Source organism: Salmo salar, chromosome ssa13 (assembly GCF_905237065.1).
Source record: "Salmo salar chromosome ssa13, Ssal_v3.1, whole genome shotgun sequence".
In the NCBI taxonomy this organism is placed as follows: Eukaryota; Metazoa; Chordata; class Actinopteri; order Salmoniformes; family Salmonidae; genus Salmo; species Salmo salar.
The window spans coordinates 2315870-2338849 of NC_059454.1; the positions used below are offsets into that span (position 1 = coordinate 2315870).

The 22980-nt window shown below is 45.6% G+C and overlaps 1 protein-coding gene across 1 annotated transcript in view; it reads left to right on the forward strand.

Annotated features, from left to right (window-relative positions):
- The window catches only part of LOC106566306 (mucin-19), a 285875-nt gene that overhangs the window by 142907 nt on the left and 119988 nt on the right, over positions 1-22980 (forward strand). The window contains 4 exon segments of the mRNA XM_045692717.1: positions 1530-1668; positions 2625-2745; positions 5290-5365; positions 6106-6242. Coding sequence (XP_045548673.1) covers positions 1530-1668; positions 2625-2745; positions 5290-5365; positions 6106-6242 — 473 coding nt within the window.

The window sequence follows — 22980 nt, forward strand, 5'->3', positions numbered from 1 at the left end:
CTCTCTCTGTCCCTCTCTCTCTGTCCCTCTCTCTCTGTCCCTCTCTCTCTGTCCCTCTATCTTTGTCCCTCTCTCTATTCACTAGTGACGGACACATACATTTTCTCTATTCACTAGAGATGCAGCAACAAGGCTGGCTGGAAATACCATCAAAATTGATGAGGCAGAGTAACAATGATTATTAAAAATCATACGGCATGACCTGTCCACACACACACACACACACACACACACACACACACACACACACACACACACACACACACACACACACACACACACACACACACACACACACACACACACACACACACACACACACACACACACACACACACACACACACACACACACACACACACTTTTTGAATCAAGTAGTTTACAGAATTGATAGAGTCTAACAGCTCATTGGGTTAGCTCTTGGCTCAGAGAGCTCTTATTGGATAGCTGTGATTGCTTTAATCAGTTGTTTGAAACAGATTGCTATGGGATATATAAAACAGGACACTAATGATGAGAGAGAGACCAGGGAGCCGTTGGACCAGGGGTAATGAGAGAGAGAGACCAGGGAGCAGTTGGACCAGGGGTAATGAGAGAGAGACCAGGGAGCCGTTGGACCAGGGGTAATGAGAGAGAGAGACCAGGGAGCCGTTGGACCAGGGGTAATGAGAGAGAGAGAGACCAGGGAGCTGTTGGATCAGGGGTAATGAGAGAGAGAGAGACCAGGGAGCCGTTGGACCAGGGGTAATGAGAGAGAGAGACAAGGGAGCAGTTGGACCAGGGGTAATGAGAGAGAGAGAGACCAGGGAGCAGTTGGACCAGGGGTAATGAGAGAGAGAGAGAGACCAGGGAGCCGTTGGACCAGGGGTAATGAGAGAGAGAGACCAGGGAGCCGTTGGACCAGGGGTAATGAGAGAGAGACCAGAAAGCCGTTGGACCAGGGGTAATGAGAAAGAGAGACCAGGGAGCCGTTGGACCAGGGGTAATGAGAGAGAGAGACCAGGGAGCCATTGGACCAGGTGTAATGAGAGAGAGACCAGGGAGTCGTTTGACCAGGGGTAATGAGAGAGCGACCAGGGAGCCGTTGGACCAGGGGTAATGAGAGAGAGACCAGGGAGCCGTTGGACCAGGGGTAATGAGAGAGAGAGACCAGGGAGCCGTTGGACCAGGGGTAATGAGAGAGAGAGACCAGGGAGCCATTGGACCAGGGGTAATGAGAGAGAGACCAGGGAGCCTTTGGACCAGGGGTAATGAGAGAGAGAGACCAGGGAGCCGTTGGACCAGGGGTAATGAGAGAGAGACCAGGGAGCCTTTGGACCAGGGGTAATGAGAGAGAGACCAGGGAGCCGTTGGACCAGGGGTAATGAGAGAGAGAGACCAGGGAGCAGTTGGACCAGGGGTAATGAGAGAGAGACCAGGGAGCCTTCGGTCTCACATGCCTTATGGACTTTAATAACCAGGTGTGTGTGTGTGTGTGTGTGTGTGTGTGTGTGTGTGTGTGTGTGTGTGTGTGTGTGTGTGTGTTGCAGGGCTACAGGCGGCGATGTGTTTGACTGGATTCTGGACCAGGGGAATTACACAGAGAGAGATGCTTCCAACGTGATCAAACAGGTTCTAGAGGCCGTATCCTACCTACACTCACTCAACATCGTCCACAGGAACCTCAAGGTAAATGTGTGTGTGTGTGTGTGTGTGTGTGTGTGTGTGTGTGTGTGTGTGTGTGTGTGTGTGTGTGTGTGTGTGTGTGTGTGTGTGTGTGTGTGTGTGTGTGTGTGTGTGTGTGTGTGTGTGTGTGTGTGTCTGTGTCTGTGTGTGTGTGTGTGTGTGTGTCAATTAAACCAAGAGAGAGCTAACAGGAAGGAGTCTCTCATAACGTTAAAGTGTCCCTCCTCTCATCTCACCCCAGAAAGCTGATTTCCTCTATGTAATAAACTCATGCTCTTCTGAGACAAATGAAAGAGACATGCTGTTAAACACACAAACACACGCAGGCTGCCATCTCCACTAATGACTTTACTACAGTCTGAGTTCGTTTGGCGTGTTCACACTGCACAAGACAGTGTGTGTGTGTGTGTGTGTGTGTGTGTGTGTGTGTGTGTGTGTGTGTGTGTGTGTGTGTGTGGCTTCAGGTTTCTGAGTGTGTGTGTGTGTGTGTGCTTCAAGTTTCTAAGTGTGTGTGTTTCAGGTTTCTAAGTGTGTGTGTGTGTGTGTGTGTGTGTGTGTGTGTGTGTGTGTGTGTGTGTGTGTGTGTGTGTGTGTGGTTCAGGTTTCTAAGTGTGTGTGTGTGTGTGTGTGTGTGTGTGTGTGTGTGTGTGCTTCAGGTTTCTGAGTGTGTGTGTGTGTGTGTGTGTGTGCTTCAAGTTTCTAAGTGTGTGTGTTTCAGGTTTCTAAGTGTGTGTGTGTGTGTGTGTGTGTGTGTGTGTGTGTGTGTGTGTGTGTGTGTGTGTGTGTGTGTGGGTTCAGGTTTCTAAATGTGTGTGTGTGTGTGTGTGTGTGTGTGTGTGTGTGTGTGTGTGTGTGTGTGTGTGTGTGTGTGTGTGTGTGTGTGTGTGTGTGTTCAGGTTTCTAAGTTTGTGTGGTTCAGGTTTCTGACTGTGTGTGTGGTGTGTTTTGTGGTTCTACAGTTGGAGAACCTGATGTACTACACAGAGAACAATCACAACAAAGTGGTTCTGCGAGATTTCTATCTGTCCAAGTTTGAGAACGGTTCCATCACAGAACCCTGTGGAACACCGGAGTACCTGGGTAGAGTACCTCTCTCTCTCCCCCTCTCTGCTCCTCCTCTCTCTCCTCCTCTCTCTCCTCCTCTCTCTGCTCTCCTCCTCTCTCTGCTCCCCCTCTCTCTGCTCCCCCTCTCTCTGCTCCTCCTCTCTCTGCTCTCCCCCTCTCTCTGCTCCTCCTCTCTCTGCTCTCCCTCTCTATCTGCTCTACCTCTCTCTGCTCTCCTCCTCTCTCTGCTCTCTCCTACTCTCTGCTCTCCCCCTCTCTGCTCTCCTCCTCTCTCTGCTCTCCTCCTCTCTCTGCTCTCCCCCTCTCTCTGCTCTCCTCCTCTCTCTGCTCTCCCCCTCTCTCTGCTCTCCCCCCTCTCTGCTCTCCCCCTCTCTCTGCTCTCCTCCTCTCTCTGCTCTGCTCCTCTCTCTGCTCCCCCTCTCTCTGCTCCTCCTCTCTCTGCTCTCCCCCTCTCTCTGCTCCTCCTCTCTCTGCTCTCCCTCTCTATCTGCTCTACCTCTCTCTGCTCTCCTCCTCTCTCTGCTCTCTCCTACTCTCTGCTCTCCCCCTCTCTGCTCTCCTCCTCTCTCTGCTCTCCTCCTCTCTCTGCTCTCCCCCTCTCTCTGCTCTCCTCCTCTCTCTGCTCTCCCCCTCTCTCTGCTCTCCCCCCCTCTCTGCTCTCCCCCTCTCTCTGCTCTCCTCCTCTCTCTGCTCCCCCTCTCTCTGCTCTCCTCCTCTCTCTGCTCTCCTCCTCTCTCTGCTCTCCCCCTCTCTCTGCTCTTCACCTCTCTGCTCCCCCCTCTCTCTCTCCCCCTCTCTCTGCTCCCCCTCTCTCTGCTCTCCTCCTCTCTCTACTCTCCTCCTCTCTCTGCTCTCCTCCTCTCTCTGCTCTCCTCTCTCTGCTCTCCCCCTCTCTCTGCTCTCCCCCTCTCTCTGCTCTCCCCCTCTCTCTGCTCTCCTCCTCTCTCTGCTCTCCCCCTCTCTCTGCTCTCCTCCTCTCTCTGCTCTCCTCCTCTCTCTGCTCTCCCCCTCTCTCTGCTCTCCTCCTCTCTCTGCTCTCCTCTTCTCTCTGCTCTCCTCCTCTCTCTGCTCTCCTCCTCTCTCTACTCTCCCCCCTCTCTCTGCTCCCCCCCTCTCTCTGCTCTCCCTCTCTCTCTGCTCTCCTCCTCTCTCTGCTCTCCCCCTCTCTCTGCTCTCCCCCTCTCTCTGCTCTCCTCCTCTCTCTGCTCTCCCCCTCTCTCTGCTCTCCTCCTCTCTCTGCTCTCCTCCTCTCTCTGCTCCCCCCCTCTCTCTGCTCTCCCTCTCTCTCTGCTCTCCTCCTCTCTCTGCTCTCCTCTCTCTCTGCTCTCCTCCTCTCTCTGCTCTCCTCCTCTCTCTGCTCTCCCCCTCTCTCTGCTCTCCTCCTCTCTCTGCTCTCCTCCTCTCTCTGCTCCTCCTCTCTCTCTCCCTCTCTCTGCTCTCCTCCTCTCTCTGCTCTCCTCCTCTCTCTGCTCTCCCCCTCTCTCTGCTCTCCTCCTCTCTCTGCTCTCCCCCTCTCTCTGCTCTCCTCCTCTCTCTGCTCTCCTCCTCTCTCTGCTCTACCTCTCTCTCTGCTCTCCTCCTCTCTCTGCTCTCCCCCCCTCTGCTCTCCCCCTCTCTCTGCTCTCCCCCTCTCTGCTCTCTTCCTCCTCTCCTCCTCCTCTCCTCCTCCAGTCCTTTATCTACAGTAAAGGGCAGCTCAGTCATTCACACCAGAGAGTAATTACATCAAAATAAGGATGGAGGGAGGGAGGGAGGGATGAAGGGAGGGAGGGATGGAGGGAGAGATGTAGCAGGGGATGGAGGGAGGAATGAAGGGAGGGAGGAATGACGGGAGGGAGGGATGAAGGGAGGGAGGGATGAAGGGAGGGAGGGAGGCAGGGAGGGATGAAGGGAGGGAGGAATGAAGGGAGGAAGGGAGGGATGGAGGGACGAAGGGAGAGAGGGATGATGGGAGGGAGGGATGGAGGGAGAGATGAAGCAGGGGAGGGAGGGAGGGAGGGAGGGAGGGAGGGAGGGAGGGAGGGAGGGAGGGAGGGAGGGAGGGAGGGAGGGAGGGAGGGAGGGAGGGAGGGAGGGAGGGATGTAGCAGGGGAGGGAGGGAGGGAAATATATTAACTGCAATAAGGGATTGGTGAAATAAAACATAGGAAAGACGGAGGAGAGAGTGAGGCACGGCAGAGCAATGAGAGATGAGGGGATGGAGAGAGAGAATAGAGAGTGACGCAGAGCAGAGCAATGAGAGATGAGGGGATGGAGAGAGAGAGGAGAGGGGACAAGGAGAGGAGACAGCGAGGTAATGAGAAGAGGGAGAGAATGAGAGATGAAGGGATTTAAAGAGGAGAAAGCTGAAGGAAGATGCAGACTGATTAATCCAGCTGATGATTAATGAAGCCAGTTTGTTGTCGTCTCTCTGTTCCCCCTGCCCTTGCGATCACCCCTTCACTTTTTCTCTGTCTTTATCTTTCTCCCCTCAACTTTCCATCACCCTCTCCTTAACACTCTCTCTCTCTCTCTCTCTCTCTCTCTCTCTCTCTCTCTCTCTCTCTCTCTCTCTCTCAGCTCCTGAGGTTGTGGCCAGACATCGGTACGGTCGACCAGTGGACTGTTGGGCAGTAGGGGTCATCATGTATATACTGTGAGTGTTCATAGAGGAGTTATAACATGTACATACTGAGAGTGTTCATAGAGGAGTTATAACATGTACATACTGAGAGTGTTCATAGAGGAGTTATAACATGTAAATACTGTTAGTGTTCAAAGAGGGGTTATAACATGTACATACTGTTAGTGTTCATAGAGGGGTTATAACATGTACATACTGTTAGTGTTCATAGAGGAGTTATAACATGTACATACTGTTAGTGTTCATAGAGGGGTTATAACATGTACATACTGAGTGTTCATAGAGGGGTTATAACATGTACATACTGAGAGTGTTCATAGAGGAGTTATAACATGTAAATACTGTTAGTGTTCAAAGAGGGGTTATAACATGTACATACTGTTAGTGTTCATAGAGGGGTTATAACATGTACATACTGTTAGTGTTCAAAGAGGGGTTATAACATGTACATACTGAGAGTGTTCATAGAGGAGTTATAACATGTACATAACACTATGCTACTGTCCCGAAGTCATCAATAACTAGATTTACAACACTGATCAGATGTAATAAGTTAATTCATGCCTTGCCAGCAGTTCCTACATAACCACATATCTGATCAATCATTCTGTCGCAGTAGCTGGTTTGAAAATAAAATCTCAAATGTTTTACTGTATTACTAAATCGTCAAACGTCAATGACTTCTAGATCTGGTTCTGCGGACGTTGAACTACAAGCTTTCCTCTCTGTAAGTCGTCTTCCTTTTGTTTCAGTCTGTCGGGGAATCCTCCGTTCTACGACGAGACAGAAGAAGAGAACACAGACCTTCACAACCGGATCATCTTCTGTCGTATCGTAGCCGGGGAGTTTGAGTTTGACGCTCCTTACTGGGACTACATCTCTGTTCCAGGTACACAACGACAACACAACGACAACACAACGCAAACACAACGCCAACACAACGACAACACAAAGCCAAAACAAAGACAAAACAACGACAACACAACGCCAACACAACGACAACACAACGCCAACACAAGGACAACACAACGACAACACAACGCCAACACAAAGCCAACACAAGGACAACACAAAGACAACACAATGACAACACAACGCCAACACAACGACAACACAACGACAACACAACGCCAACACAACGACAACACAAGAACAACACAACGCCAACACAACGCCAACACAACGACAACACAACGACAACACAACGACAACACAACGCCAACACAAAGCCAACACAAGGACAACACAAAGACAACACAATGACAACACAACGCCAACACAACGACAACACAACGACAACACAACGACAACACAACGCCAACACAACGACAACACAAGAACAACACAACGCCAACACAACGCCAACACTATGACAACACAACGACAACACAACGACAACACAACGATAAAGTACCTATGACTAACTGTGGTATGTATCTATGACTGACTGTGGTATGTTCCTCCTATGACTGACTGTGGTATGTTCCTCCTATGACTAACTGTGGTATGTTCCTCCTATGACTGACTGTGGTATGTTCCTCCTATGACTGACTGTGGTATGTTCCTCCTATGACTAACTGTGGTATGTTCCTCCTATGACTGACTGTGGTATGTTTCTATGACTGACTGTGGTATGTATCTATGACTGACTGTGGTATGTTCCTTCTATGACTGACTGTGGTATGTACCTATGACTGACTGTGGTATGTTCCTCCTATGACTGACTGTGGTATGTACCTATGACTGACTGTGGTATGTATCTATGACTGACTGTGGTATGTATCTCTGACTGACTGTGGTATGTACCTATGACTGACTGTGATAGGTACCTCCTATGACTGACTGTGGTATGTTCCTCTTATGACTGACTGTGGTATGTTCCTCCTATGACTGACTGTGGTATGTTCCTCCTATGACTGACTGTGGTATGTTCCTATGACTGACTGTGATATGTACCTCCTATGACTAACTGTGGTATGTTCCTCCTATGACTGACTGTGGTATGTTCCTCTTATGACTGACTGTGGTATGTTCCTCCTATGACTGACTGTGGTATGTTCCTCCTATGACTGACTGTGGTATGTACCTCCTATGACTGACTGTGGTATGTTCCTCCTATGACTGACTGTGGTATGTTCCTATGACTGACTGTGATATGTTCCTATGACTGACTGTGGTATGTTCCTCCTATGACTGACTGTGATATGTACCTCCTATGCCTGACTGTGGTATGTACCTCCTATGACTGACTGTGGTATGTTCCTCCTATGACTGACTGTGGTATGTTCCTATGACTGACTGTGATATGTTCCTATGACTGACTGTGATATCTTCCTATGACTGACTGTGGTATGTTTCTATGACTGACTGTGGTATGTATCTATGACTGACTGTGGTATGTTCCTCCTATGACTGACTGTGGTATGTTCCTATGACTGACTGTGATATCTTCCAATGACTGACTGTGGTATGTATCTATGACTGACTGTGGTATGTTCCTCCTATGACTGACTGCGGTATGTACCTCCTATGACTGACTGTGGTATGTACCTATGACTGACTGTGGTATGTTCCTTCTATGACTGACTGTGGTATGTTCCTCCTATGACTGACTGTGGAATGTACCTATGACTGACTGTGGTATGTACCTATGACTGACTGTGGTATGTACCTATGACTGACTGTGGTATGTTCCTCCTATGACTGACTGTGGTATGTTCCTTCTATGACTAACTGTGGTATGTACCTATGACTGACTGTGGTATGTACCTATGACTGACTGTGGTATGTACCTCCTATGACTGACTGCGGTATGTACATCCTATGACGGACTGTGGTATGTACCTTCTGACTGACTGTGGTATGTACCTTTGACTGACTGTGGTATGTACCTCCTATGACTGACTGTGGTATGTACCTATGACTGACTATGGTATGTAGCTATGACTGACTGTGGTATGTACCTCCTATGACTGATTGTGGTATGTACCTATGACTGACTGTGGTATGTTCCTCCTATGACTGACTGCGGTATGTACCTCCTATGCCTGACTGTGGTATGTACCTATGACTGACTGTGGTATGTTCCTATGACTGACTGTGATATGTACCTCCTATGACTGACTGTGGTATGTACCTATGACTGACTGTGTTATGTACCTCCTATGACTGACTGTGGTATGTTCCTTCTATGACTGACAGTGGTATGTTCCTCCTATGACTGGCAGTGGTATGTTCCTTCTATGACTGACTGTGGTATGTTCCTCCTATGACTGGCTGTGGTATGTTCCTCCTATGACTAACTGTGGTATGTACCTATGACTGACTGTGGTATGTTCCTCCTATGACTGACTGTGGTATGTTCCTTCTATTACTAACTGTGGTATGTACCTATGACTGATTGTCGTATGTACCTATGACTGACTGTGGTATGTACCTCCTATGACTGACTGTGGTATGTTCCTCCTATGACTGGCTGTGGTATGTTCCTTCTATGACTAACTGTGGTATGTACCTATGACTGACTGTGGTATGTTCCTTCTATGACTGACTGTGGTATGTTCCTCCTATGACTGACTGTGGAATGTACCCATGACTGACTGTGGTATGTACCTATGACTGACTGTGGTATGTACCTATGACTGACTGTGGTATGTTCCTCCTATGACTGACTGTGGTATGTTCCTTCTATGACTAACTGTGGTATGTACCTATGACTGACTGTGGTATGTACCTATGACTGATTGTGGTATGTACCTCCTATGACTGACTGCGGTATGTACATCCTATGACTGACTGTGGTATGTACCTTCTGACTGACTGTGGTATGTACCTTTGACTGACTGTGGTATGTACCTCCTATGACTGACTGTGGTATGTACCTATGACTGACTATGGTATGTAGCTATGACTGACTGTGGTATGTACCTCCTATGACTGATTGTGGTATGTACCTATGACTGACTGTGGTATGTTCCTCCTATGACTGACTGCGGTATGTACCTCCTATGACTGACTGTGGTATGTACCTATGACTGACTGTGGTATGTTCCTATGACTGACTGTGATATGTACCTCCTATGACTGACTGTGGTATGTACCTATGACTGACTGTTGTATGTACCTCCTATGACTGACTGTGGTATGTTCCTTCTATGACTGACAGTGGTATGTTCCTCCTATGACTGGCAGTGGTATGTTCCTTCTATGACTGACTGTGGTATGTTCCTCCTATGACTGGCTGTGGTATGTTCCTCCTATGACTAACTGTGGTATGTACCTATGACTGACTGTGGTATGATCCTCCTATGACTGACTGTGGTATGTTCCTTCTATTACTAACTGTGGTATGTACCTATGACTGATTGTCGTATGTACCTATGACTGACTGTGGTATGTACCTCCTATGACTGACTGTGGTATGTTCCTCCTATGACTGGCTGTGGTATGTTCCTTCTATGACTAACTGTGGTATGTACCTATGACTGACTGTGGTATGTTCCTTCGATGACTGACTGTGGTATGTTCCTCCTATGACTGACTGTGGAATGTACCTATGACTGACTGTGGTATGTACCTATGACTGACTGTGGTATGTACCTATGACTGACTGTGGTATGTTCCTCCTATGACTGACTGTGGTATGTTCCTTCTATGACTAACTGTGGTATGTACCTATGACTGACTGTGGTATGTAGCTATGACTGACTGTGGTATGTACCTCCTATGACTGATTGTGGTATGTACCTATGACTGACTGTGGTATGTTCCTCCTATGACTGACTGCGGTATGTACCTCCTATGACTGACTGTGGTATGTACCTATGACTGACTGTGGTATGTTCCTATGACTGACTGTGATATGTACCTCCTATGACTGACTGTGGTATGTACCTATGACTGACTGTGGTATGTACCTCCTATGACTGACTGTGGTATGTTCCTTCTATGACTGACAGTGGTATGTTCCTCCTATGACTGGCAGTGGTATGTTCCTTCTATGACTGACTGTGGTATGTTCCTCCTTTGACTGGCTGTGGTATGTTCCTCCTATGATTAACTGTGGTATGTACCTATGACTGACTGTGGTATGTTCCTCCTATGACTGACTGTGGTATGTTCCTTCTATTACTAACTGTGGTATGTACCTATGACTGATTGTCGTATGTACCTATGACTGACTGTGGTATGTACCTCCTATGACTGACTGTGGTATGTTTCTATGACTGACTGTGGTATGTATCTATGACTGACTGTGGTATGTTCCTTCTATGACTGACTGTGGTATGTACCTATGACTGACTGTGGTATGTTCCTCCTATGACTGACTGTGGTATGTACCTATGACTGACTGTGGTATGTATCTATGACTGACTGTGGTATGTATCTCTGACTGACTGTGGTATGTACCTATGACTGACTGTGATAGGTACCTCCTATGACTGACTGTGGTATGTTCCTCTTATGACTGACTGTGGTATGTTCCTCCTATGACTGACTGTGGTATGTTCCTCCTATGACTGACTGTGGTATGTTCCTATGACTGACTGTGATATGTACCTCCTATGACTAACTGTGGTATGTTCCTCCTATGACTGACTGTGGTATGTTCCTCTTATGACTGACTGTGGTATGTTCCTCCTATGACTGACTGTGGTATGTTCCTCCTATGACTGACTGTGGTATGTACCTCCTATGACTGACTGTGGTATGTTCCTCCTATGACTGACTGTGGTATGTTCCTATGACTGACTGTGATATGTTCCTATGACTGACTGTGGTATGTTCCTCCTATGACTGACTGTGATATGTACCTCCTATGACTGACTGTGGTATGTACCTCCTATGACTGACTGTGGTATGTTCCTCCTATGACTGACTGTGGTATGTTCCTATGACTGACTGTGATATGTTCCTATGACTGACTGTGATATCTTCCTATGACTGACTGTGGTATGTTTCTATGACTGACTGTGGTATGTATCTATGACTGACTGTGGTATGTTCCTCCTATGACTGACTGTGGTATGTTCCTATGACTGACAGTGATATCTTCCAATGACTGACTGTGGTATGTATCTATGACTGACTGTGGTATGTTCCTCCTATGACTGACTGCGGTATGTACCTCCTATGACTGACTGTGGTATGTACCTATGACTGACTGTGGTATGTTCCTTCTATGACTGACTGTGGTATGTTCCTCCTATGACTGACTGTGGAATGTACCTATGACTGACTGTGGTATGTACCTATGACTGACTGTGGTATGTACCTATGACTGACTGTGGTATGTTCCTCCTATGACTGACTGTGGTATGTTCCTTCTATGACTAACTGTGGTATGTACCTATGACTGACTGTGGTATGTACCTATGACTGACTGTGGTATGTACCTCCTATGACTGACTGCGGTATGTACATCCTATGACGGACTGTGGTATGTACCTTCTGACTGACTGTGGTATGTACCTTTGACTGACTGTGGTATGTACCTCCTATGACTGACTGTGGTATGTACCTATGACTGACTATGGTATGTAGCTATGACTGACTGTGGTATGTACCTCCTATGACTGATTGTGGTATGTACCTATGACTGACTGTGGTATGTTCCTCCTTTGACTGACTGCGGTATGTACCTCCTATGACTGACTGTGGTATGTACCTATGACTGACTGTGGTATGTTCCTATGACTGACTGTGATATGTACCTCCTATGACTGACTGTGGTATGTACCTATGACTGACTGTGTTATGTACCTCCTATGACTGACTGTGGTATGTTCCTTCTATGACTGACAGTGGTATGTTCCTCCTATGACTGGCAGTGGTATGTTCCTTCTATGACTGACTGTGGTATGTTCCTCCTATGACTGGCTGTGGTATGTTCCTCCTATGACTAACTGTGGTATGTACCTATGACTGACTGTGATATGTTCCTCCTATGACTGACTGTGGTATGTTCCTTCTATTACTAACTGTGGTATGTACCTATGACTGATTGTCGTATGTACCTATGACTGACTGTGGTATGTACCTCCTATGACTGACTGTGGTATGTTCCTCCTATGACTGGCTGTGGTATGTTCCTTCTATGACTAACTGTGGTATGTACCTATGACTGACTGTGGTATGTTCCTTCTATGACTGACTGTGGTATGTTCCTCCTATGACTGACTGTGGAATGTACCTATGACTGACTGTGGTATGTACCTATGACTGACTGTGGTATGTACCTATGACTGACTGTGGTATGTTCCTCCTATGACTGACTGTGGTATGTTCCTTCTATGACTAACTGTGGTATGTACCTATGACTGACTGTGGTATGTACCTATGACTGATTGTGGTATGTACCTCCTATGACTGACTGCGGTATGTACATCCTATGACTGACTGTGGTATGTACCTTCTGACTGACTGTGGTATGTACCTTTGACTGACTGTGGTATGTACCTCCTATGACTGACTGTGGTATGTACCTATGACTGACTATGGTATGTAGCTATGACTGACTGTGGTATGTACCTCCTATGACTGATTGTGGTATGTACCTATGACTGACTGTGGTATGTTCCTCCTATGACTGACTGCGGTATGTACCTCCTATGACTGACTGTGGTATGTACCTATGACTGACTGTGGTATGTTCCTATGACTGACTGTGATATGTACCTCCTATGACTGACTGTGGTATGTACCTATGACTGACTGTTGTATGTACCTCCTATGACTGACTGTGGTATGTTCCTTCTATGACTGACTGTGGTATGTTCCTCCTATGACTGGCTGTGGTATGTTCCTCCTATGACTAACTGTGGTATGTACCTATGACTGACTGTGGTATGTTCCTCCTATGACTGACTGTGGTATGTTCCTTCTATTACTAACTGTGGTATGTACCTATGACTGATTGTCGTATGTACCTATGACTGACTGTGGTATGTACCTCCTATGACTGACTGTGGTATGTTCCTCCTATGACTGGCTGTGGTATGTTCCTTCTATGACTAACTGTGGTATGTACCTATGACTGACTGTGGTATGTTCCTTCGATGACTGACTGTGGTATGTTCCTCCTATGACTGACTGTGGAATGTACCTATGACTGACTGTGGTATGTACCTATGACTGACTGTGGTATGGACCTATGACTTTCTGTGGTATGTTCCTCCTATGACTGACTGTGGTATGTTCCTTCTATGACTAACTGTGGTATGTACCTATGACTGACTGTGGTATGTAGCTATGACTGACTGTGGTATGTACCTCCTATGACTGATTGTGGTATGTACCTATGACTGACTGTGGTATGTTCCTCCTATGACTGACTGCGGTATGTACCTCCTATGACTGACTGTGGTATGTACCTATGACTGACTGTGGTATGTTCCTATGACTGACTGTGATATGTACCTCCTATGACTGACTGTGGTATGTACCTATGACTGACTGTGGTATGTACCTCCTATGACTGACTGTGGTATGTTCCTTCTATGACTGACAGTGGTATGTTCCTCCTATGACTGGCAGTGGTATGTTCCTTCTATGACTGACTGTGGTATGTTCCTCCTATGACTGGCTGTGGTATGTTCCTCCTATGACTAACTGTGGTATGTACCTATGACTGACTGTGGTATGTTCCTCCTATGACTGACTGTGGTATGTTCCTTCTATTACTAACTGTGGTATGTACCTATGACTGATTGTCGTATGTACCTATGACTGACTGTGGTATGTACCTCCTATGACTGACTGTGGTATGTAACTATGACTGACTGTGGTATGTTCCTATGACTGACTGTGATATGTTCCTATGACTGACTGTGGTATGTTCCTATGACTGACTGTGGTATGTATCTATGACTGACTTTGGTATGTATCTATGACTGACTGTGGTATGTATCTATGACTGACTGTGGTATGTACACTATGACTGACTGTGATAGGTACATCCTATGACTGACTGTGGTATGTTCCTCTTATGACTGACTGTGGTATGTTCCTCCTATGACTGACTGTGGTATGTTCCTCCTATGACTGACTGTGGTATGTTCCTATGACTGACTGTGATTATGTACCTACTATGACTGACTGTGGTATGTTCCTTCTATGACTGACTGTGGTATGTTCCTCCTATGACTGGCTGTGGTATGTTCCTCCTATGACTAACTGTGGTATGTACCTATGACTGACTGTGGTATGTTCCTCCTATGACTGACTGTGGTATGTTCCTTCTATTACTAACTGTGGTATGTACCTATGACTGATTGTCATATGTACCTATGACTGACTGTGGTATGTACCTCCTATGACTGACTGTGGTATGTAACTATGACTGACTGTGGTATGTTCCTATGACTGACTGTGAATTTTTCTAATGACTGACTGTGGTATGTTCCTATGACTGACTGTGGTATGTATCTATGACTGACTGTGGTATGTATCTATGACTGACTGTGGTATGTATCTATGACTGACTGTGGTATGTACCTATGACTGACTGTGATAGGTACATCCTATGACTGACTGTGGTATGTTCCTCTTATGACTGACTGTGGTATGTTCCTCCTATGACTGACTGTGGTATGTTCCTCCTATGACTGACTGTGGTATGTTCCTATGACTGACTGTGATTATGTACCTACTATGACTGACTGTGGTATGTTCCTCATATGACTGACTGTGGTATGTTCCTCTTATGACTGACTGTGGTATGTTCCTCCTATGACTGACTGTGGTATGTTCCTCCTATGACTGACTGTGGTATGTTCCTATGACTGACTGTGATATGTACCTCCTATGACTAACTGTGGTATCTTCCTCCTATGACTGACTGTGGTATGTTCCTCCTATGACTGACTGTCGTATGTTCCTATGACTGACTGTGATATCTTCCTATGACTGACTGTGATATCTTCCTATGACTGATTGTGGTATGTATCTATGACTGAATGTGGTATGTTCCTCCTATGACTGACTGTGGTATGTTCCTATGACTGACTGTGATATGTTCCTATGACTGACTGTGATATCTAACTATGACTGACTGTGGTATGTATCTATGACTGACTGCGGTATGTACCTATGACTGACTGTGGTATGTTCCTCCTATGACTGACTGTGGTATGTTCCTTCTATGACTAACTGTTGTATGTACCTATGACTGACTGTGGTATGTTCCTCCTATGACTGACTGTGGTATGTTCCTTCTATAACTACCTTTGGTATGTACCTATGACTGACTGTGGTATGTTCCTCCTATGACTGACTGTGGTATGTTCCTTCTATGACTGACTGTTGTATGTAACTCCTATGACTGACTGATGTATGTTCCTATGACTGACTGTGGTATGTACCTATGACTGACTGCGGTATGTTCCTCCTATGACTGACTGTGGTATGTTCCTATGACTGACTGTGGTATGTACCTATGACTAACTGTGGTATGTTCCTCCTATGGCTGACTGTGGTATGTTCCTCCTATGACTGACTGTGGTATGTATCAATGACTGACTGTGGTATGTATCAATGACTGACTGTGGTATGTACCTATGACTGACTGCGGTATGTTCCTCCTATGACTGACTGTGGTATGTTCCTATGACTGACTGTGGTATGTACCTATGACTAACTGTGGTATGTTCCTCCTATGGCTGACTGTGGTATGTTCCTCCTATGACTGACTGTGGTATGTATCAATGACTGACAGTTGTATGTACCTATGACTGACTGTGGTATGTTCCTCCTATGACTGACTGAGGTATGTTCCTCCTATGACTGACTGTGGTATGTACCTATGACTGACTGTGATATGTTCCTATGACTGACTGTGTATGTTCCTCCTATGACTGACTGTGATATGTACCTCCTATGACCGACTGTGGTATGTACCTCATATGACTGACTGTGGTATGTTCCTCCTATGACTGACTGTGGTATGTTCCTATGACTGACTGTGATATCTTCCTATGACTGACTGTGATATCTTCCTATGACTGACTGTGATATCTTCCTATGACTCACTGTGGTATGTATCTATGACTGACTGTGTTATGTTCCTCCTATGACTGACTGTGATATGTTCCTTCTATGACTAACTGTGGTATGTACCTATGACTGACTGTGGTATGTACCTATGACTGACTGTGGTATGTACCTCCTATGACTGACTGTGGTTTGTACCTATGACTGACTGTGTTATGTTCCTCCTATGACTGACTGTGGTATGTTCCTTCTATGACTAACTGTGGTATGTACCTATGACTGACTGTGGTATGTACCTATGACTGACTGTGGTATGTACCTCCTATGACTGATTGTGGTATGTAACTATGACTGACTGTGGTATGTTCCTATGACTGACTGTGGTATGTATCTATGACTGACTGTGGTATGTATCTATGACTGACTGTGTTATGTATCTATGACTGACTGTGGTATGTACCTATGACTGACTGTGATAGGTACCTCCTATGACTGACTGTGGTATGTTCCTCTTATGACTGACTGTGGTATGTTCCTCCTATGACTGACTGTGGTATGTTCCTCCTATGACTGACTGTGGTATGTTCCTATGACTGACTGTGATATGTACCTCCTATGACTAACTGTGGTATGTTCCTCCTATGACTGACTGTGGTATGTTCCTCTTATGACTGACTGTGGTATGTTCCTCCTATGACTGACTGTGGTATGTTCCTCCTATGACTGACTGTGGTATGTACCTCCTATGACTGACTGTGGTATGTTCCTCCTATGACTGACTGTGGTATGTTCCTATGACTGACTGTGATATGTTCCTATGACTGACTGTGGTATGTTCCTCCTATGACTGACTGTGATATGTACCTCCTATGACTGGCTGTGGTATGTACCTCCTATGACTGACTGTGGTATGTTCCTCCTATGACTGACTGTGGTATGTTCCTATGACTGACTGTGATATGTTCCTATGACTGACTGTGATATCTTCCTATGACTGACTGTGGTATGTTTCTATGACTGACTGTGGTATGTATCTATGACTGACTGTGGTATGTTCCTCCTATGACTGACTGTGGTATGTTCCTATGACTGACTGTGATATCTTCCAATGACTGACTGTGGTATGTATCTATGACTGACTGCGGTATGTACCTATGACTGACTGTGGTATGTTCCTCCTATGACTGACTGTGGTATGTTCCTCATATGACTGGCTGTGGTATGTTCCTTCTATGACTGACTGTGGTATGTTCCTCCTATGACTGGCTGTGGTATGTTCCTTCTATGACTAACTGTGGTATGTACCTATGACTGACTGTGGTATGTACCTATGACTGACTGTGGTATGTTCCTCCTATTACTGACTGTGGTATGTTCCTTCTATTACTGACTGTGATATGTTCCTCCTATGACTGACTGTGGAATGAACCTATGACTGACTGTGGAATGTACCTATAACTGACTGTGATATGTACCTATGACTGACTGTGGTATGTTCTTCCTAAGACTGACTGTGGTATGTTCCTTCTATGACTGACTGTGGTATGTACCTATGACTGACTGTGGTATGTACCTATGACTAACGGTGGTATGTACCTCCTATGACTGACTGCAGTATGTAAATCCTATGACTGACTGAGGTATGTTCCAATGACTGACTGTGGTATGTACCTATGACTGATTGTGGTATGTACCTCCTATGACTGACTGTGGTATGTACCTATGACTGACTGTGGTATGTATCTATGACTGACTGTGGTATGTATCTATGACTGACTGTGGTATGTACCTATGACTGACTGTGATATGTACCTCCTATGACTGACTGTGGTATGTTCCTCCTATGACTGACTGTGGTATGTACCTCCTATGCCTGACTGTGGTATGTTCCTCTTATGACTGACTGTGCTATGTTCCTCCTTTGACTGACAATGGTATGTTCCTATGACTGACTGTGATATGTACCTCCTATGACTGACTGTGGTATGTTCCTCTTATGACAGACTGTGGTATGTTCGTCCTATGACTGACTGTGGTATGTTCCTCTTATGACTGACTGTGGTATGTTCCGCCTATGACTGACTGTGGTATGTTCCTATGACTGACTGTGATATCTTCCAATGACTGACTGTGGTATGTATCTATGACTGACTGTGGTATGTTCCTCCTATGACTGACTGCGGTATGTACCTCCTATGACTGACTGTGGTATGTACCTATGACTGACTGTGGTATGTTCCTTCTATGACTGACTGTGGTATGTTCCTCCTATGACTGACTGTGGAATGTACCTATGACTGACTGTGGTATGTACCTATGACTGACTGTGGTATGTACCTATGACTGACTGTGGTATGTTCCTCCTATGACTGACTGTGGTATGTTCCTTCTATGACTAACTGTGGTATGTACCTATGACTGACTGTGGTATGTACCTATGACTGACTGTGGTATGTACCTCCTGTGACTGACTGCGGTATGTACATCCTATGACGGACTGTGGTATGTACCTTCTGACTGACTGTGGTATGTACCTTTGACTGACTGTGGTATGTACCTCCTATGACTGACTGTGGTATGTACCTATGACTGACTATGGTATGTAGCTATGACTGACTGTGGTATGTACCTCCTATGACTGATTGTGGTATGTACCTATGACTGACTGTGGTATGTTCCTCCTATGACTGACTGCGGTATGTACCTCCTATGACTGACTGTGGTATGTACCTATGACTGACTGTGGTATGTTCCTATGACTGACTGTGATATGTACCTCCTATGACTGACTGTGGTATGTACCTATGACTGACTGTGTTATGTACCTCCTATGACTGACTGTGGTATGTTCCTTCTTTGACTGACAGTGGTATGTTCCTCCTATGACTGGCAGTGGTATGTTCCTTCTATGACTGACTGTGGTATGTTCCTCCTATGACTGGCTGTGGTATGTTCCTCCTATGACTAACTGTGGTATGTACCTATGACTGACTGTGGTATGTTCCTCCTATGACTGACTGTGGTATGTTCCTTCTATTACTAACTGTGGTATGTACCTATGACTGATTGTCGTATGTACCTATGACTGACTGTGGTATGTACCTCCTATGACTGACTGCGGTATGTACATCCTATGACTGACTGTGGTATGTACCTTCTGACTGACTGTGGTATGTACCTTTGACTGACTGTGGTATGTACCTCCTATGACTGACTGTGGTATGTACCTATGACTGACTATGGTATGTAGCTATGACTGACTGTGGTATGTACCTCCTATGACTGATTGTGGTATGTACCTATGACTGACTGTGGTATGTTCCTCCTATGACTGACTGCGGTATGTACCTCCTATGACTGACTGTGGTATGTACCTATGACTGACTGTGGTATGTTCCTATGACTGACTGTGATATGTACCTCCTATGACTGACTGTGGTATGTACCTATGACTGACTGTTGTATGTACCTCCTATGACTGACTGTGGTATGTTCCTTCTATGACTGACTGTGGTATGTTCCTCCTATGACTGGCAGTGGTATGTTCCTTCTATGACTGACTGTGGTATGTTCCTCCTATGACTGGCTGTGGTATGTTCCTCCTATGACTGACTGTGGTATGTACCTATGACTGACTGTGGTATGTTCCTCCTATGACTGACTGTGGTATGTTCCTTCTATTACTAACTGTGGTATGTACCTATGACTGATTGTCGTATGTACCTATGACTGACTGTGGTATGTACCTCCTATGACTGACTGTGGTATGTTCCTCCTATGACTGACTGTGGTATGTTCCTTCTATGACTAACTGTGGTATGTACCTATGACTGACTGTGGTATGTTCCTTCGATGACTGACTGTGGTATGTTCCTCCTATGACTGACTGTGGAATGTACCTATGACTGACTGTGGTATGTACCTATGACTGACTGTGGTATGTACCTATGACTGACTGTGGTATGTTCCTCCTATGACTGACTGTGGTATGTTCCTTCTATGACTAACTGTGGTATGTACCTATGACTGACTGTGGTATGTAGCTATGACTGACTGTGGTATGTACCTCCTATGACTGATTGTGGTATGTACCTATGACTGACTGTGGTATGTTCCTCCTATGACTGACTGCGGTATGTACCTCCTATGACTGACTGTGGTATGTACCTATGACTGACTGTGGTATGTTCCTATGACTGACTGTGATATGTACCTCCTATGACTGACTGTGGTATGTACCTATGACTGACTGTGGTATGTACCTCCTATGACTGACTGTGGTATGTTCCTCCTATGACTAACTGTGGTATGTACCTATGACTGACTGTGGTATGTTCCTCCTATGACTGACTGTGGTATGTTCCTTCTATTACTAACTGTGGTATGTACCTATGACTGACTGTCGTATGTACCTATGACTGACTGTGGTATGTACCTCCTATGACTGACTGTGGTATGTAACTATGACTGACTGTGGTATGTTCCTATGACTGACTGTGATATGTTCCTATGACTGACTGTGGTATGTTCCTATGACTGACTGTGGTATGTATCTATGACTGACTTTGGTATGTATCTATGACTGACTGTGGTATGTATCTATGACTGACTGTGGTATGTACACTATGACTGACTGTGATAGGTACATCCTATGACTGACTGTGGTATGTTCCTCTTATGACTGACTGTGGTATGTTCCTCCTATGACTGACTGTGGTATGTTCCTCCTATGACTGACTGTGGTATGTTCCTATGACTGACTGTGATTATGTACCTACTATGACTGACTGTGGTATGTTCCTTCTATGACTGACTGTGGTATGTTCCTCCTATGACTGGCTGTGGTATGTTCCTCCTATGACTAACTGTGGTATGTACCTATGACTGACTGTGGTATGTTCCTCCTATGACTGACTGTGGTATGTTCCTTCTATTACTAACTGTGGTATGTACCTATGACTGATTGTCATATGTACCTATGACTGACTGTGGTATGTACCTCCTATGACTGACTGTGGTATGTAACTATGACTGACTGTGGTATGTTCCTATGACTGACTGTGATATTTTCCTATGACTGACTGTGGTATGTTCCTATGACTGACTGTGGTATGTATCTATGACTGACTGTGGTATGTATCTATGACTGACTGTGGTATGTATCTATGACTGACTGTGGTATGTACCTATGACTGACTGTGATAGGTACATCCTATGACTGACTGTGGTATGTTCCTCTTATGACTGACTGTGGTATGTTCCTCCTATGACTGACTGTGGTATGTTCCTCCTATGACTGACTGTGGTATGTTCCTATGACTGACTGTGATTATGTACCTACTATGACTGACTGTGGTATGTTCCTCATATGACTGACTGTGGTATGTTCCTCTTATGACTGACTGTGGTATGTTCCTCCTATGACTGACTGTGGTATGTTCCTCCTATGACTGACTGTGGTATGTTCCTATGACTGACTGTGATATGTACCTCCTATGACTAACTGTGGTATCTTCCTCCTATGACTGACTGTGGTATGTTCCTCCTATGACTGACTGTCGTATGTTCCTATGACTGACTGTGATATCTTCCTATGACTGACTGTGATATCTTCCTATGACTGATTGTGGTATGTATCTATGACCGAATGTGGTATGTTCCTCCTATGACTGACTGTGGTATGTTCCTATGACTGACTGTGATATGTTCCTATGACTGACTGTGATATCTAACTATGTCTGACTGTGGTATGTATCTATGACTGACTGCGGTATGTACCTATGACTGACTGTGGTATGTTCCTCCTATGACTGACTGTGGTATGTTCCTTCTATGACTAACTGTTGTATGTACCTATGACTGACTGTGGTATGTTCCTCCTATGACTGACTGTGGTATGTTCCTTCTATAACTACCTTTGGTATGTACCTATGACTGACTGTGGTATGTTCCTCCTATGACTGACTGTGGTATGTTCCTTCTATGACTGACTGTTGTATGTAACTCCTATGACTGACTGATGTATGTTCCTATGACTGACTGTGGTATGTACCTATGACTGACTGCGGTATGTTCCTCCTATGACTGACTGTGGTATGTTCCTATGACTGACTGTGGTATGTACCTATGACTAACTGTGGTATGTTCCTCCTATGGCTGACTGTGGTATGTTCCTCCTATGACTGACTGTGGTATGTATCAATGACTGACTGTGGTATGTATCAATGACTGACTGTGGTATGTACCTATGACTGACTGCGGTATGTTCCTCCTATGACTGACTGTGGTATGTTCCTATGACTGACTGTGGTATGTACCTATGACTAACTGTGGTATGTTCCTCCTATGGCTGACTGTGGTATGTTCCTCCTATGACTGACTGTGGTATGTATCAATGACTGACAGTTGTATGTACCTATGACTGACTGTGGTATGTTCCTCCTATGACTGACTGAGGTATGTTCCTCCTATGACTGACTGTGGTATGTACCTATGACTGACTGTGATATGTTCCTATGACTGACTGTGTATGTTCCTCCTATGACTGACTGTGATATGTACCTCCTATGACCGACTGTGGTATGTACCTCATATGACTGACTGTGGTATGTTCCTCCTATGACTGACTGTGGTATGTT